Source organism: Carassius auratus, chromosome 36 (assembly GCF_003368295.1).
Source record: "Carassius auratus strain Wakin chromosome 36, ASM336829v1, whole genome shotgun sequence".
Lineage (NCBI taxonomy): Eukaryota > Metazoa > Chordata > Actinopteri > Cypriniformes > Cyprinidae > Carassius > Carassius auratus.
Genome location: NC_039278.1, coordinates 834,806 through 849,389, shown reverse-complemented (window position 1 = coordinate 849,389; position 14,584 = coordinate 834,806). Strand labels below are relative to the sequence as shown.

Below are 14,584 nucleotides of genomic sequence, written 5' to 3'. Positions count from 1 at the left end.
CTCCACTGATCTATAATATAGAACTGGATTGCTCATGACGTCATTGAAGAGAATGCCGCCACTCCGCCATATTGGTAATCCCTAGTGTGCAAAAACGTTCCATTGAATTAATAGGAATTTGTATGATTTTAATGAGAAAACATCACCTAAAAAGTCAGTGTTTATAAATATGAAGTATCTCTGTACATTATTACAATGCGAACACCCTAGGCATGTAAACGGTTATTTTTTAAATGTCGGGAATGTCCCCTACTTCTTAAAAAGCTACCTTCATTACATTACATCATGAACATGATAAACAAAACGGACACGACCTCAACACATATAACAAAGAGCACAAAGCGTTCATTCTGAAATCTGAATTTATTCAGAGAAATAACTGACTATATACAGTACGGATTTAAGAAATAAATGCTAAGCTTTATTTCCCAGATAGTAAATAAAAATAAAAATATTTCATTACAGAGCAATATTAAAAACATAATTTTATTATTCATTGTAATATATTAAAATCCATTTCTGATACTAATACGTTCATGTTTAACAATTACTGAATAATTTTGTTCATAAAGAAATAAGCCATTTTTGTGTTTGATCAGTTACCTGTGTTCAGTGCGCAGCAGACACACCCACACGATTTGAATACATCGCTTATCCTGCCCCAAAATACCGTAAACACTGCAGATAACATCTGAAGTAAACATTACTTTATTACACATAACATAAAAACGAGTCCTGTTTGACTGATTAGCTTCAAATCTAGTTATTTTAGGACAGCTGTTTGAATGTAACTCAATGGTGCTCTCTGCTGGTAGGGATTAGTAAGATGGCGGATCGAACACTTCCGGTGGCTTCGCTGTCTGTTGGCAGTTTAGAACACGATGAGCGATCCAGTTATATATATAGATCAGTGATCTGCTCTTATTTATAATAATAACAATAAAATTAAAAATTGCTATATTATGATCATTTATATAGTAATTATTATTACAAAAAGAACTTCAGGAAAAGATGCAATGTTGCTGTGATTTTGCTTTGGAGCCTGCAGAAAACTTTAACTCATTTTTTCTCAAAAATTACTTTGAAGACTCTGCCGATTTCAAAGGAATGTCGCTCAGTCATTTTTCATCCGATCCCAACAAATCAGACATCATTTTTGAAGGTCTTGTAATGGAGAATATGAAAATAAAACTCATTTTGTGACTCATTTTGCCAGCACTGGTCACATTTGTTCCTGTTTTACGAATAAACTTGATTCATTTTGTTCAGTTTCTCCTAAAACATGACTTGATTTCTTCATTTTGCATTTGTAGTATCTTGATATGAGGAAGTTAAGATATCTGTATCAGAAAACCTTTTCATTTTTGTAGTGCATGCAAGATTTAATGCCATGACAATGAATTGAATACTTTCTGCTCTGATTTAAGACCTTTTTTAAGACCTGCAGAAGCCCTGTAATGAGAAACTATGCTTCAAATCACAGGTCAAGAGCTGTAGGTCCCACCACAACTTTAAAATCATAAAGACTTCTCCTTTTGTTTTATTTCCTTCAAAAGACCTCAGGTGCATTAGCAATTCATAACTAAATGATTGACTGATTAGGAGACTAACGGAGTCTGAATAACGCAGAAGCTCTTGACTCACATTATAGGGGGCGACTGGAAGTCATCCTGGCTCATTCTCTCAGACTGACGCAGACGCAGGACCTCAGAGTAGCTGAGACTGCACAGTTTGACCCGTAGCTGCTCCAGAGACGGAGGTTTCATGGCCAGAGATCTAGTTATCTGTTCTCGCAACACCGTCATCACCTAAAACACACATAGTGTTCACTGACACAAACACACACACATGAAAGTGTCTTTCCTCCAGCAGACACGCTCACTAACACACACCTTGTTGAAATCCTCTGCAGTGGCCCTCATTTCTTTCCATGTCTTATTGAGCAGCTGTATGCAGATGCAGAAGAACTCTTCCCAAGCACGCTCGTGGGTAAAAAACATGGGATGGAAGTCATTACACCCTTCATTTGCTGCAGAGACAAGACAAGCCAAGCCTCTCTTAATGTGTACGTCACAGAAACACACACATTATAGAAACCTTCGTCACAGTAAAACCTAAAAATGTAACAAAACTGTATATTGGATGACATCAATAAGAATACATTTTTAACAGTACAAGTCAGATCCACGGTTCAACTCACTCATCAAGGATCAAAACGATCGCAGAATACTTACGCAGTTCTCCAACCTGTAGAATATCACACAGCATGCGCGTCAGCTCAATGGCAGAGCGACCAAATGGACACTCATGTTTATCTTCTCGACTGCTGTTTTCTAGAACAATCTGAAAAACAAAGTATGTACACTGTATGTACAGGCAATTTTATGATAATATTTTTACACTGAATGTTGTAACAAAGGTAATAAAGAGTTGGTTATTATTATTATTATTATTAAGTCTCTTTCCGGCTCAGACTGCATAGTTAAAGCTTATGGGTCTGTCACGTGATGAATGAACAACTCTAAAAAACAGAAGAATCATGTGAGGAATTAATCAATTCTCTTTCCGTCTCAGACTGCATTGACTGAAACAGGTGAACTACTAGACTAAATCCTGTACAGAACCTATAGAATACTGCACATGCGCAACTGAACGAATCACTCCCCGAAATGACTTGTTCTTTCCGAGTGTGACGATCGCGACCCAGTGAGACACAGGGAGAGAGAGATCCAGTTGCAGGTATGTTTATTAGGGTAATCCAATTCGTAGTCCAAACAAGCCAGGTCAAAACCAGAAAACAATCCAAAAGAAAACAAACAGGGAAGGAACAGGAACTCGGAATGTGAGGAATCTCGGAAGACGAGAAAACAGGATAACGAAAGGAAACGTAAGGAAAGGACTCCATACAGACAACAGGAAAGGACTAGTAAACATAGGGAGGCTAATAATTACTGTGATGAAGGGACAAGGCTAGTGGGAATATTAGTGCCTACGGTGAGGTGCCTAAGGGGAAGTGAGCCCACTAATGGACACCCAGGGAAACACAGACAAGACAGCGTGACACCGAGTCACATTAAAGATTCATTCAAAATTAACGAATCGTTTAAGAACGACCCATCACTACTAAAAACAGAGAATAAGACTTGGACTACGTACATAAACCTTGCTAGCGGTATACAAACAAACATGGAACAATTAATTTATTAATCTGTGTTAATGTTAGTTAATACAAAGAGAATTGTTCAGTGTTTGTTCAGGTTTGTTTTTGCTGCTGGTATGTGACCTAGCAGTGTCTGACTAGGTGAGAGATGAGGGCTGATGACGTCATTGTTTCAGAAAATATATGGTTTTGCTGTCCACATGAAAACACAAAAGGTAGAATTTTCAGATTTATCCACTCTGGGACCCAGATTTAAAAAATATCGGTTTCACACTCACAAAAGGCCTGATTTGTGTGGATGAAACCTATATGATAAAAACAAATGAATGTGTATACAGCTAAATGCACCTAAGAGTGGAAACATATAACAAGACATTGTTATAGTAATTGTTCTGGGATTGTGTGATTTTGTTCATTCACACTTCCAGAGTTTTCCCGTGTTCTCTGCTTTCATTCACACATCCTGAACTGTCCCATGAAGTCAAAGTGAACACGTGACATCTAACATACTCACGGAGAAGCCCTGTTGATTAAGTTTTGTTTTATACTATTGTAAATAACTGCAGTGCCTTCACCTCCCCTAGTCAAACAGTCATATGATTGTCAACAATCAACTCTATCACAATGACACACATTCTACCGGCATCATCAACATTACAGATCTGGCTTTGATTCACTCAGATGACTGTCTGATAATGATAATACAATATAATGATATAATATAATCATTCTCTTAGAATGATACAATATTATAATGTTTTATTATTACTCTAGTATTGTTATTATAGATGACCATGTTTTTACCTGATTTATTTTACTCAACAATTACAAAGAGGGCACAATGTTTGAGAAAATACTTCGAAAACAAAAGATGACAGTTATGAATGTGTGTTCTTACTCTTATATACGTGTCCTGATGCACTTTGGCAAGGTAAAGCATGTTGTCTAGTGCCAGCATTCCTGGTGGTGTCTGAGTGAAATCAATAGCAGGATTCACAGGATTCTGTGAACAAAACACAATACACACATCAGCACATTCCTATGACCAATCATCATTAAACCATCACATTACATCAGCACATCACCATCACTAAACCATCATCACATCACACACATCTTCACATCATCACCACCACATCACTATCACGGTTCATCATTAAACCATAAAATCACACTCATCACATGACTATCATTGATCATCATCGAACCATCACCACATTACACACATCACAATCACTGATCATCATTAAAGGGGGGGTGAAATGCTATTTCTGTCATGATTCTGCCCTCGTGTCCTTGATTTTTCCTAGTCTTGAGGCAGGATCATGGCAGACCCGTGTTTTGTGTACAAGCACATGGCCTTGTCTTTGGGCCATGTGCTTGTGTTGTCTCGTTCCCTTGCCCCGCCCCCCTTGTTATCCTAGTCTTGTCGTGATTGTCCTATCTGTGTCACCTGTCGTGTCTTAATTGTTCCCCCTATTTAGATCTCCTAGTGTGCTCTGTCTTGCGTCGGTTCATTGTGATTGTTCCACTGAGATTGTGCCACATTTGTGATTGTGCTGTACCTCTGAAGTCCTTGTATTACCGTGAGTGTTTGGTTGTAGTTAGTGTTAAGAGTTTGTTTGTCATGTCAATCCTGTCCTGTTAAGTTGTTTAGTTTCCGCCCTAGCTGTTGTTTTCCCCCTCGTGGGTTTTGTTTTCCCCCTCGTGGGTTTTGTTTTCCCCTTTTTGTATTAAATAAATCCTGTGTGTTGTGATCCCTGTCTGCACTTGAGTTCCTCCCTTACCAAACCCTGACAGAATGAACCGACCACAAAGGAACTCAGCAGGCAGGAGGAACTCAGCAGGCAGGAGGGCCTCCGAGCTGCAGCGACAGGCGGAGTTCCGGAGGCAGTGCTGGATGTCATCCCCCACCGACAGAAAGGGGGTCACCCTCCCATACTCGCCCGAGGGGGAGTGGATCCTCCAAAATTATGCCCGGCTGTGGGAGAGCCTCTCCCAGGAGGAGTCACAGAGGTCCCCTCCACCTACCCAGCTGCCAACGATTCCAGAGGGTCGTGTCCTGGCCGTGGCAACCCTAAGGGGATCAGGCAAATCCTGAGGCACCTCCTACTACCTTCAGTCTCCCCAACAAGCGAGGGAGACTGTTTTCGTGGGAGTCAGCCTCGGAATCGTCGGCGTCAGAGTCCGCCCTGCCTGAGACCGAACTTCCCCAACCCGTCTCTGTCCCAGCTGTGACCTCTGCACCGCGGCCTAGGAGGAAGAGGAGGAAGAAGGGGTCTCCCGGTCCTGCGACTCTGTCTCCTCCTGCAGCGGTCAGCGTGCCCGAGCCAGCAGCGGTGACCCTTGAACCCAAACCGGCAAATAAGAGAACTGTTTTCAAGTCTGCAGTCGTGAAGGCGGAGGAGAGAGCGGCGGCCGACTCTGCAGCAGAAACTCTACTACAGTCTGTCTCATCTCGTAAGGAGATGCCGGTTATCATAGCTGCTAAAGCCTTGTCTGATTATTTGTCTCGTCTTGTCCAGATCCTAGAAGTCCCCGCCAGTCCTGTCTTGTCCCCAGACCCTGTCCCCAGAAATCCAGAGTGTCCAGCCGTTGTCTCCCCGTGTCCTGTTATCCCCCGTTATCCCCCGTGTCCAGTAGATGTTGTCTCCCCGTGCCCAGTAGATGTTGTCTCCCCGCGTCCAGTAGATGTTGTCTCCCCGCGTCCCGTAAGTGTTGCCCCGCGTCCTGTGTCTGCTCCTGTCATGTCCTCTGTCAGTTGTCCCGAGACCCCTCACCACCCAGACCTGCCCGGACCCCTCGTCGTCAGCCTTCGTCCCGTCCTCCTAAGACGTCTGTCCCCCATGAACTTTGTGGTCCCGCCTCCTCCCCTTCCCTGTTTGTTTTTTTTTATTTGTCACCCTAACCCTGCCATTGTGTATTCAACCCTGACAATTGCATGCATACTGAGTTTTTTACACTGTTAAAGAGTTGGATTCCCATGCTAAACATGGACAAAGTTTCAAAAATTAAGTTGTACGTTTGAAGGAGTATTTTTGTTCCAAAAAAACCTCTTCCGGTTTGTCACAAGTTTCGGAAAGTTTTTTTCGAGTATGGCTCTGTGTGACGTTAGATGGAGCGGAATTTCCTTATATGGGTCCTAAGTGCGCGCTCTTCTGCCGGAAGAGCGCGCGCTCCAGTATAGCAGAGCAGAGAGAGAGCAGAGCCTGAGCAGAGCCTGATCAGAGCGAGAGCGTCGCGAAAAGTCACAAAAGAAGTGTGTTTTTGGTTGCCAGGGCAAGACAACCCTGCACAGATTACCAAAAGAGAAACAGCATTAAGGGACCAGTGGATGGAGTTTATTTTTACAGAGCATCAATGGAGTTGTGCAAGTGTTTTTGTTTGTTCCCTGCATTTCGGATTGCGCATCGTTTATTTCTTAAGGATAATGCAGTCCCAACGGAAAAGGGTCACGATCGTGTGTTGGAGTAAAACTGCTTCAAATATCTCTGTGTTGTTAACTTAGCTATCGGCGCGTAAGCACATAAAGTAAACAACATGCGATGTTGTCATCAAACTGCACTTTCCACATGTACAGCTTAAAAAAAAAAAAAAAAGAGACGACATAAAGTGGAACTTAGTCATTTTCCAAAACCGCTAAGCAAATATATACAGTTTCAGTACATACCACATAGCATACCGCCTTTGCTGATGCTGCTCTTGTTAAATTTCAGCCTCTGGATCTGTGTCACAGTTTCCACATGCTCTCAACTCAAAAGCCTACTGGCGCTCATGATTCTTTAGCTCCGCCCACACGCCACACCTCTAGGCGCTCGTGTTTTCCCGGGAAAAATCGGTACAGACCATCTTTCTCTTATAAATATAATAAAAATAAAGACTTTTTGGAGTTATGAAGGATGCAGTACTACTCTATGGGTACTCAAGATTAACATGATATTGAGTGAAAACGAGCATTTCACCCCCCCCTTTAAACCAACACATCACACATCAGCACATAGGGCTTGGATAAGTTTTGTCATGCCCCGACATTTTTGCTTTTTTCAGTTTCTTATATCTAAATGGTTAAAGTCTAATCTCACAGAAATCAGCACAAACTGGGCTATACTAATACGTGAGCAGCATGCATTTACATGATTGTGTTTTTGAGAAAACAACGTTTATGCGTGGTTAGTGAAAAACTAAAAATGTTAAATCACTTGAATAAGGCCATAAAACAGATACAGAACAACGTTTCCCAGGACTTTTGAGAACTGGAGCTTGTAAGCCTAGAATTTTTCTTCCTAATTTATGTGAAAATCACATGCGAGTAGGCATCAACTATCATATATATCATTGTGATTTACACCTGAGAAGACAAAGGCCCACATAATGAGCTGCATAATGAGCCTTTCAGTCAGCTGTGTCACTGAGAGGGAAGAGTTACAAGAAAGAATGTGAGGAAAAAATACATGTGTATAATTTTATGTTTGTTGTAGGAGCCATTTTTGAGTTTAGGTTAATCTAATTTGTTGTGCTATTGGAGCATGGGTATGTTTTGTTAGGTAGGGTCCTTTATTTGGTAGTGACTTTTAGTTTGATAGTCAACTAGGATTGGCATAGAGGTACACCAGGAAGAGGAAGTGAAAATACCAAGGTGGAAATTGGATAAAGCTGACTGGCAGACATTTAAAGAAGTTAGTGAGAGTAAGTGTGTGGAAATACTGAGTAGAGATATAACAGATGTGGAGGAAATGAATAGTGTAGTAGTGCAACCATTATACAAGCAGCAGAAGAAACAATTCCAAAAAGTACAGGAAATAAACAGGGAAAAAGTGTGCCATGGTGGGAGCTGTAGAATAGCAGTTAAAAAAAGAAATAAAGTATTTAGGCAGCTTAAAGCTCATCACACACTGGAAACTTTAATTAGCTAAAAAAAGGCACAAGCAGTAGTTAGGAAAACGATAAGGTCAGTCAAACGTGTGTATTGGAGACAGTATTGCAATAAAATTGGAAGTGAAACTCAGTTGTCAGACATATGGAGAACAATCAGAAGAATGAGTGGATTAGGTAGAAAGGTCAAAATGCCAGTGTTATGTAGCAATAATAAGAATGCAGTTAGTAATGCAGAAAAAGCAGAGCTTTTGGTAGAAACTTTTGTGAAAATCCACAGTTCTGGAAATTTGTCCGCAATAGATAACCAGTATAGGAAGCAGATATTGTTGGAAAATCCTGGAATGAAAGACAGTAGATTTGCACCAGGAGGAGATATGGACCTGCCTACTATGTTTGAATTAAAAAGGGCTATCCTAAATGCACGACAAACAACACCAGGGAAAGATGCTAAAAGTTATAGCATGCTAGGGCATATGAGAGATGGATCACTGGAGGTAGTATTAAGGCTGATCAATATGATATGGAATGAAGGTAGAATCCCACTTGAATGGAAACAGGCAGTGATAGTCCCAATACTCAAACCTGGTAAGAATGCTTTAGACCCGTCAAGTTACAGACCTATAGCGTTAACATCACAATTAGGGAAAGTCATGGAAAGGATGGTAACAGATAGGTTAAGTTACTATATGGAAAGTAAGGATCTCGTTTCAACATATCAGTCTGGATTTCGTAAGGGTAGGGGAACAATGGATTCTGTTTTGTGGTTAGAAGCAGAAGGAAAGCACAAACTAATAAGGAAAGTGTAATTGCTGTGGTTTTTGACATTGAAAAAGCATATGATATGCTGTGGAAGGATGGACTTCTTATAAAACTTGTCAAATTAGGAATAAAAGGTAAGTTATTTGGTTGGGTATTAGATTTCCTGGACAGAAGAACAATAGAAGTTAAGGTTGGTACAGAGTATTCAAGTAGGCATATAGTGGAAAATGATAATGGTCAATTCCAAAAACTAAAGTTATATGCTTCTCTAAGCGCCACAAAGTAGTGCCACTGAAATTGTATGGACAGGATTTGGAACAGGTTAAGGTGGTGAGGTTTCTAGGAGTTCTCTTTGATGAGAGGTTGACTTGGTGTCAGCATATTGATAAGGTCAAAAATAAATGTAAGAAGATCAACAACGTGTTGAGATGTCTATCAGGGCGAGACTGGGGAGCAAGTAGAGCTTCGCTAATAAACATATATCAGGCTCTCATGAGAACTGCCTCTGACTATGGTTCCTTAGCGTATATGTCGGCATCGGAATCTAACCTTAAAAAGCTTGATGTGGAGCAGGCACAGGCACTTCGGATTTGTACTAGGGCATTTAAAACATCACCAGTTACCGCTTTACAGGTGGAGGCAGGAGAGATGCCGCTACGTATTAGGATATTGGGCTAATTTACAAGGACATAATATGGTGCACCCCACAAAAACTGTCTTGCAAGAATGCGCAGAGCATAATAAAAACTATTTTTACAGTTTCGAATGGGTGGGGGATGCTAAGGCTCAAAATGCAGGTCTCAATCAGTTGCAAATAGGACCCACTGTGGCAATATCAAATATACCACCCTGGAAATTTATAAAACCATCTGTAAATGTAAGCTTACAACAAATACTAAAAAGAAAATTCAAAAATAATGCCACAGTGGATAATAGTTCAAAACTATGTAGAGCAGTATCAGGAGGAATTATTCATTTTCAAGGATGAATCAAAGCAGCCGGAAACAGGCCATACTGGTGCAGCATTTTATATTCCTCGGTATGAAGTAGTAGTCAAAAAGGGGACTACAGACTACCTGTCAGTTTACACTGTGGAGTTGATAGCAATTTTACTGGCATTAGAGTGGGTGGGAAAAAAATCATCAGAGTCAAGGTGTTATTATAGCCTCAGACAGTTTATCAGCATTATTAAGCATTCAATCTGGGAGAGCGTCATGTAGGCAAGACCTGATTTATTGAATACTTCACTTGCTTCTCACACTTCATAATAAGGGAGCTGTTGTCTCCTTCCTTTGGGTTCCTGCTCATGTGGGGGTGGAAGGAAACGAAGTTGTGGATATGCTAGCAAAAAATTATATAAAGCATGAAATAGTAGATGTACAAGTACCAATAATCAGAGCAGAGGTCAAAACCATCATAAAGCAACATTCTCTTAATATATGGCAAGAATATTGGGATACAGCGGATACAGGACGTCATCTATACAGCATACAAAATCAAGTAGTCACAAGAATGAGGAAGGGCAGAAACCCTAGGGAGGAGATGTTAGTCTCACGTCTTAGAATTGGTCACACTGGTTTAAATACAACACTGCACAAAATAGGAAAACATCACACTGGATTATGCACTGAGTGTAATGTGCAAGAGACAGTGAAGCATATATTGTTAGACTGCAAAAAATATGAAGATCGGGCAGAATTAAAGGCACAGATGGATGAACAAAGCATGACACTTGAGCATTTATTAGGGAAAGCATCTGGGAGTATACACAATTTATTAATTTTGTTTTTGAAAAACACTGGGTTAGGTGAAAGAATTTAATAGGAAGGAATTTTCGTTTGTAAAGGTCTTATATAAGTTTTTACTTCTTTTATTTACTAATTAAATTTTTCTTCACCTCTTTTTTATGTCATTCTAATACCCACACTCCAATCTAGTAGGTGGCAGTAATGCACCTTTGAGATTAGTTGCCAACCGCCATTAAACCCGAAAGAAGAAGAAGAAGAAGAAGAAGAAGAAGAAGAAGAAGAAGTTTGATAGTTGGTAAGAACGTTTGAAGATAAAGATAGCCGCCTCTCACCTTTCTAAAACAAAAAGGAACATAGGAAGCAGTTGGAACGTATTAAGCATACAGTTCTTTACATCGCTATTGAATCGCTAAAGAATCTATACTGAATTAATTGAATCACTATTGAACACTATTTGGACATTATTTTTGATATTAAGTTGTGTCTTTTTTACAAACCATTTATTTCAACCACTTACCAATCGTTTGTTGGACTACTGGAGTCCATGCTTTGTCTGCTACTACCAACCTACTTACCTGCCTGCTGCCTGCCTTGCTCTGCTTACCTGCCCTGTTTATCTATCGGCTGGAATCCCGTCTCATCCACCTCAAAAAAGGTACAATTTAAGTGTTTCTGTGTTGGATAGCTTGTCAAAGAAGCTAAGCAATACGTCCCAGCTAAGAGTGGTCTGCCAATACATATACAATACAATAAATTTTTTGATACTTTGGAGTTGACAAGATCAGAGTTTTGGATCTTTTGAGAATTTACCTTTTCAAGTTCACTATTGGAGTGCATTATCGTTTGTTACTGGATTTGCCACTGGAGCTTAAATGAAGCCAGATGAGAATCAACTGAGTTGAAGCCATGTGCTGTGTTTAATTTTTTGAAAAGAAAAAAGATTTTTTGTTGTTGTTGTTGTTGTTCTCAAAAAAAAAAAAAAAAAAAAAGCTAAATATGGCTGCTGACAAACTTAAAGAGCTTTGCGCAACACGCAGAGGAAAACTTGGCGTGTGTACACGTAGAATGAATGAGTTAAAGGAATTATTAAAAGGTGGAGATATTGAAGCCGTTGACACAGGCATTGAACAACTCCATGTGGCACTGGACGAATTTAAAGATGTGCATCAATCTGTGCAAGTGCTGTATGAAGAAGAGGAAAAGAAAAGAGACAATGATGATTGGTACCAACCAAAGATGCAAACCTCTGAAACATTTTTGAATGAGGTAGAAAGGTGGAAGAGTGCTCAAAGCTATGATTCCCAAATTGTGGTGTCTCCTCTTGACAGTATATCCATTGTGGCAGCACGTGCAAGTAAAGAAGAACCTTCATGTTCTGGTGCCAGTGTTGCCTCAAAATCTTCGTCAGTGTCTTCCGCACGTTTAAAAGCTGAAGCTTAAAAGGCAGCTCTATTGCAACGTACTGAAGGACTGAAGAAAACATGCCTTGGAAATGGAAGAAATTAAAGTGCAAAATGCAATGGAAAGAGTTGAACATGAAACTGAGTTGGCTGCAGCTAATGCAAAGGTGCGAGTGTTACAGAGCATTGATGCTGAATCTATGAACTCTAAAATCATATCGACAAAAGTTTCAGAGTTGCCAGGAAATGGCATGGAACATGTTCATCCAGAACCCTCACCAGTGGAATACGCAAGAATTTCTACTGTTCCCAAAACACCATTGCAAAAGGTTTTAACACAGGATGCAAGGCCACGGAGGCCACAAAGGCTTGTTCAGACCTTACAAATGAATCCAACCAGTCAAGCAGCTGCAGGTACTTCCTTACCACATGCACCTTTAAGCTCAGATACCAGTAACCTAGGAGCTGTTGCTGATCTTATTGCACAGCAACAGAAAATGACATTACTTCCAACTAGGCATCTACCCATGTTTAGCGGTGAACCTCTGAACTTCAGACAATTTATCCAGGCATTTGAACACTGTATTGAGAAAAACACCAGCAATAGCCAAGACAGACTATATTACCTTGATCAATACACCTCTGGCCAACCTAAGGAACTGGTCAGAAGTTGCCTTCATATGGATGCAGATAGAGGATATGCAGAGGCAAAACGGCTATTGGAACTTCATTTTGGAGATGAATTTAAAATTACTAATGCTTTTATGGATAAAGCCTTAAATTGGAATAATATCCCATCAGACAATGGAGAAGCTCTGTACAGTTATGCTCTTTTCCTCCTTGGATGCTGCAATGTAATGCGTACCTTAAGGTACATGGATGAGCTGAACCTTCCATTAAACCTGAGGCTTTTAATCTACAAGGTGCCTTACAACGTGAAAGAGAAATGGAGATCACATGCCTTTGACATCAGGGAACGAACAGGAGCAAGAGCCACGTTTTCTGATCTTGTCCTCTTCCTGGAAAGGCAGGCCAGGATTCTACAAGACCCAGTCTTTGGTAACCTCCAAGACGGCTCCTCAAACAGAAGGTCACCAAAAACAGCCGCTAACAGTAGCAAGCCAATGAGTTCCATGCAGAAGAGCAGAGGGAGCAGTTTCGCAACAACAGTATCAGTTGCACCAAAGAACAACCCAGAGAGCACGTGCCCAAAAACAGTTCATCAAAACTCTGTCCTGCCTGTAATGGTGAGCATGAGATTGTGTCATGTCAAGAGCTGATGAAGAAGTCTCACAACGCACGTGTTGAGCTGCTAAAGACTAAAGGTGTTTGCTTTGTCTTGCTAAAGGACACATGAGTTTAACTTGCAAAAATAGACAAACCTGTTCAATTTGTTCAAAATTACATCCCACTATCTTGCATATACCTCAAAACGTATTGAAAGAGCAGAGTAATGCAGGTCCTTCAGACAAGAAGGCAGTGAGCAGTGGGTTGGTTTAGCTGTAAACAGAGGCACTTGATTGTAGTGATAAACACTGTACAATTGCAATAATACCAGTTCAAGTCAAAATGAGTAATTCAAATCGTGTAGTTCAAACATACGCTTTCCTTGACCCAGGGAGTTCCGCAACCTTTTGCACAGAACAACTTAGGAGGAACTTGAATGCTAATGGGAAACATCAACAAATACTTCTGCGCACTATGAGGCAAAATAAACTTGTTAACAGCCTGGTAGTCAAGGACCTGGAAGTGTGTAGCTTGGAAGGAAAGGAATTCATAAAATTACCCTAAGTTTACACTCAGCAAGAAATTCCAGTCAACAGAGAACATATCCCTAGACAAGAAGATATTCGAAAATGGCCTTATCTTCAAGATGTTTATATTCCCAACATTAATGCTGGGATTGACCTTCTGATTGGGATTAATGCACCCAAATTGATGGAACCTTGGAGAATTATCAATAGCCAGGGTAATGGACCCTTTGCTGTTAAAACACTGCTAGGTTGGTTGGTGAATGGACTTCTCCACAATGAGGATGCATGCATCAACAAGCAAGGTCAGAAATAGGTTCATGCACATCGGATTTCTGTTGATAACCTGAGTGAACTTTTGATTCAGCAACACAACCATGATTACCCAGAAAAGAGTTATGAGGAGAAGAAACAAATGTCGGTAGAGGACCACAAATTCATGCAGATAATGGATAGCTCTGTTGAAATTTTGGATGGACATTATCAATTGCCTTTGCCATTCAAGAAGGATAATCCTATGATGCCAAACAACCGTCACATGGCAGAGCAATGAGCATTGTCTTTAAAAAGAAAGTTGCAAAGGAATAGTGACTTTCATAATGAGTATAGGGCATTTATGGAAATGGTACTATCATGTGGACATGCTGAACTTGTACCCCAAGACCAGTTGATGCAGGAAAATGGAAAAGTGTGGTACATTCCGCACCATGGTGTGTTTCACCCAAAGAAGGGGAGCTTGCGTGTGGTATTTGACTGCTCTGAGATCTAAACAGACATATGACCACAAGAAAAGGAAAACATGAAAGGACAGGTCCATATGTTCTATCAATCAGTGAACTAGAGGATGCTGAGGTCGCAATCTTACAGTTTTGCCAAAGACAGGGATTCCCA

At 40.5% G+C, this 14,584-nt stretch overlaps 1 protein-coding gene across 2 annotated transcripts in view; it reads right to left on the bottom strand.

The window, feature by feature from the left end:
* The window catches only part of LOC113054913 (engulfment and cell motility protein 2), a 52,876-nt gene that overhangs the window by 13,938 nt on the left and 24,354 nt on the right, over nt 1-14,584 (bottom strand). For both annotated transcript variants that reach the window (XM_026220703.1, XM_026220704.1), the window contains exons 13-16: nt 4,059-4,163; nt 2,235-2,343; nt 1,893-2,029; nt 1,645-1,808 (exon numbers count right to left, since the gene is read on the bottom strand). In XM_026220703.1, the coding sequence (XP_026076488.1) occupies nt 1,645-1,808; nt 1,893-2,029; nt 2,235-2,343; nt 4,059-4,163 (515 nt within the window). The remainder of the gene's footprint in view (nt 1-1,644; nt 1,809-1,892; nt 2,030-2,234; nt 2,344-4,058; nt 4,164-14,584) is intronic.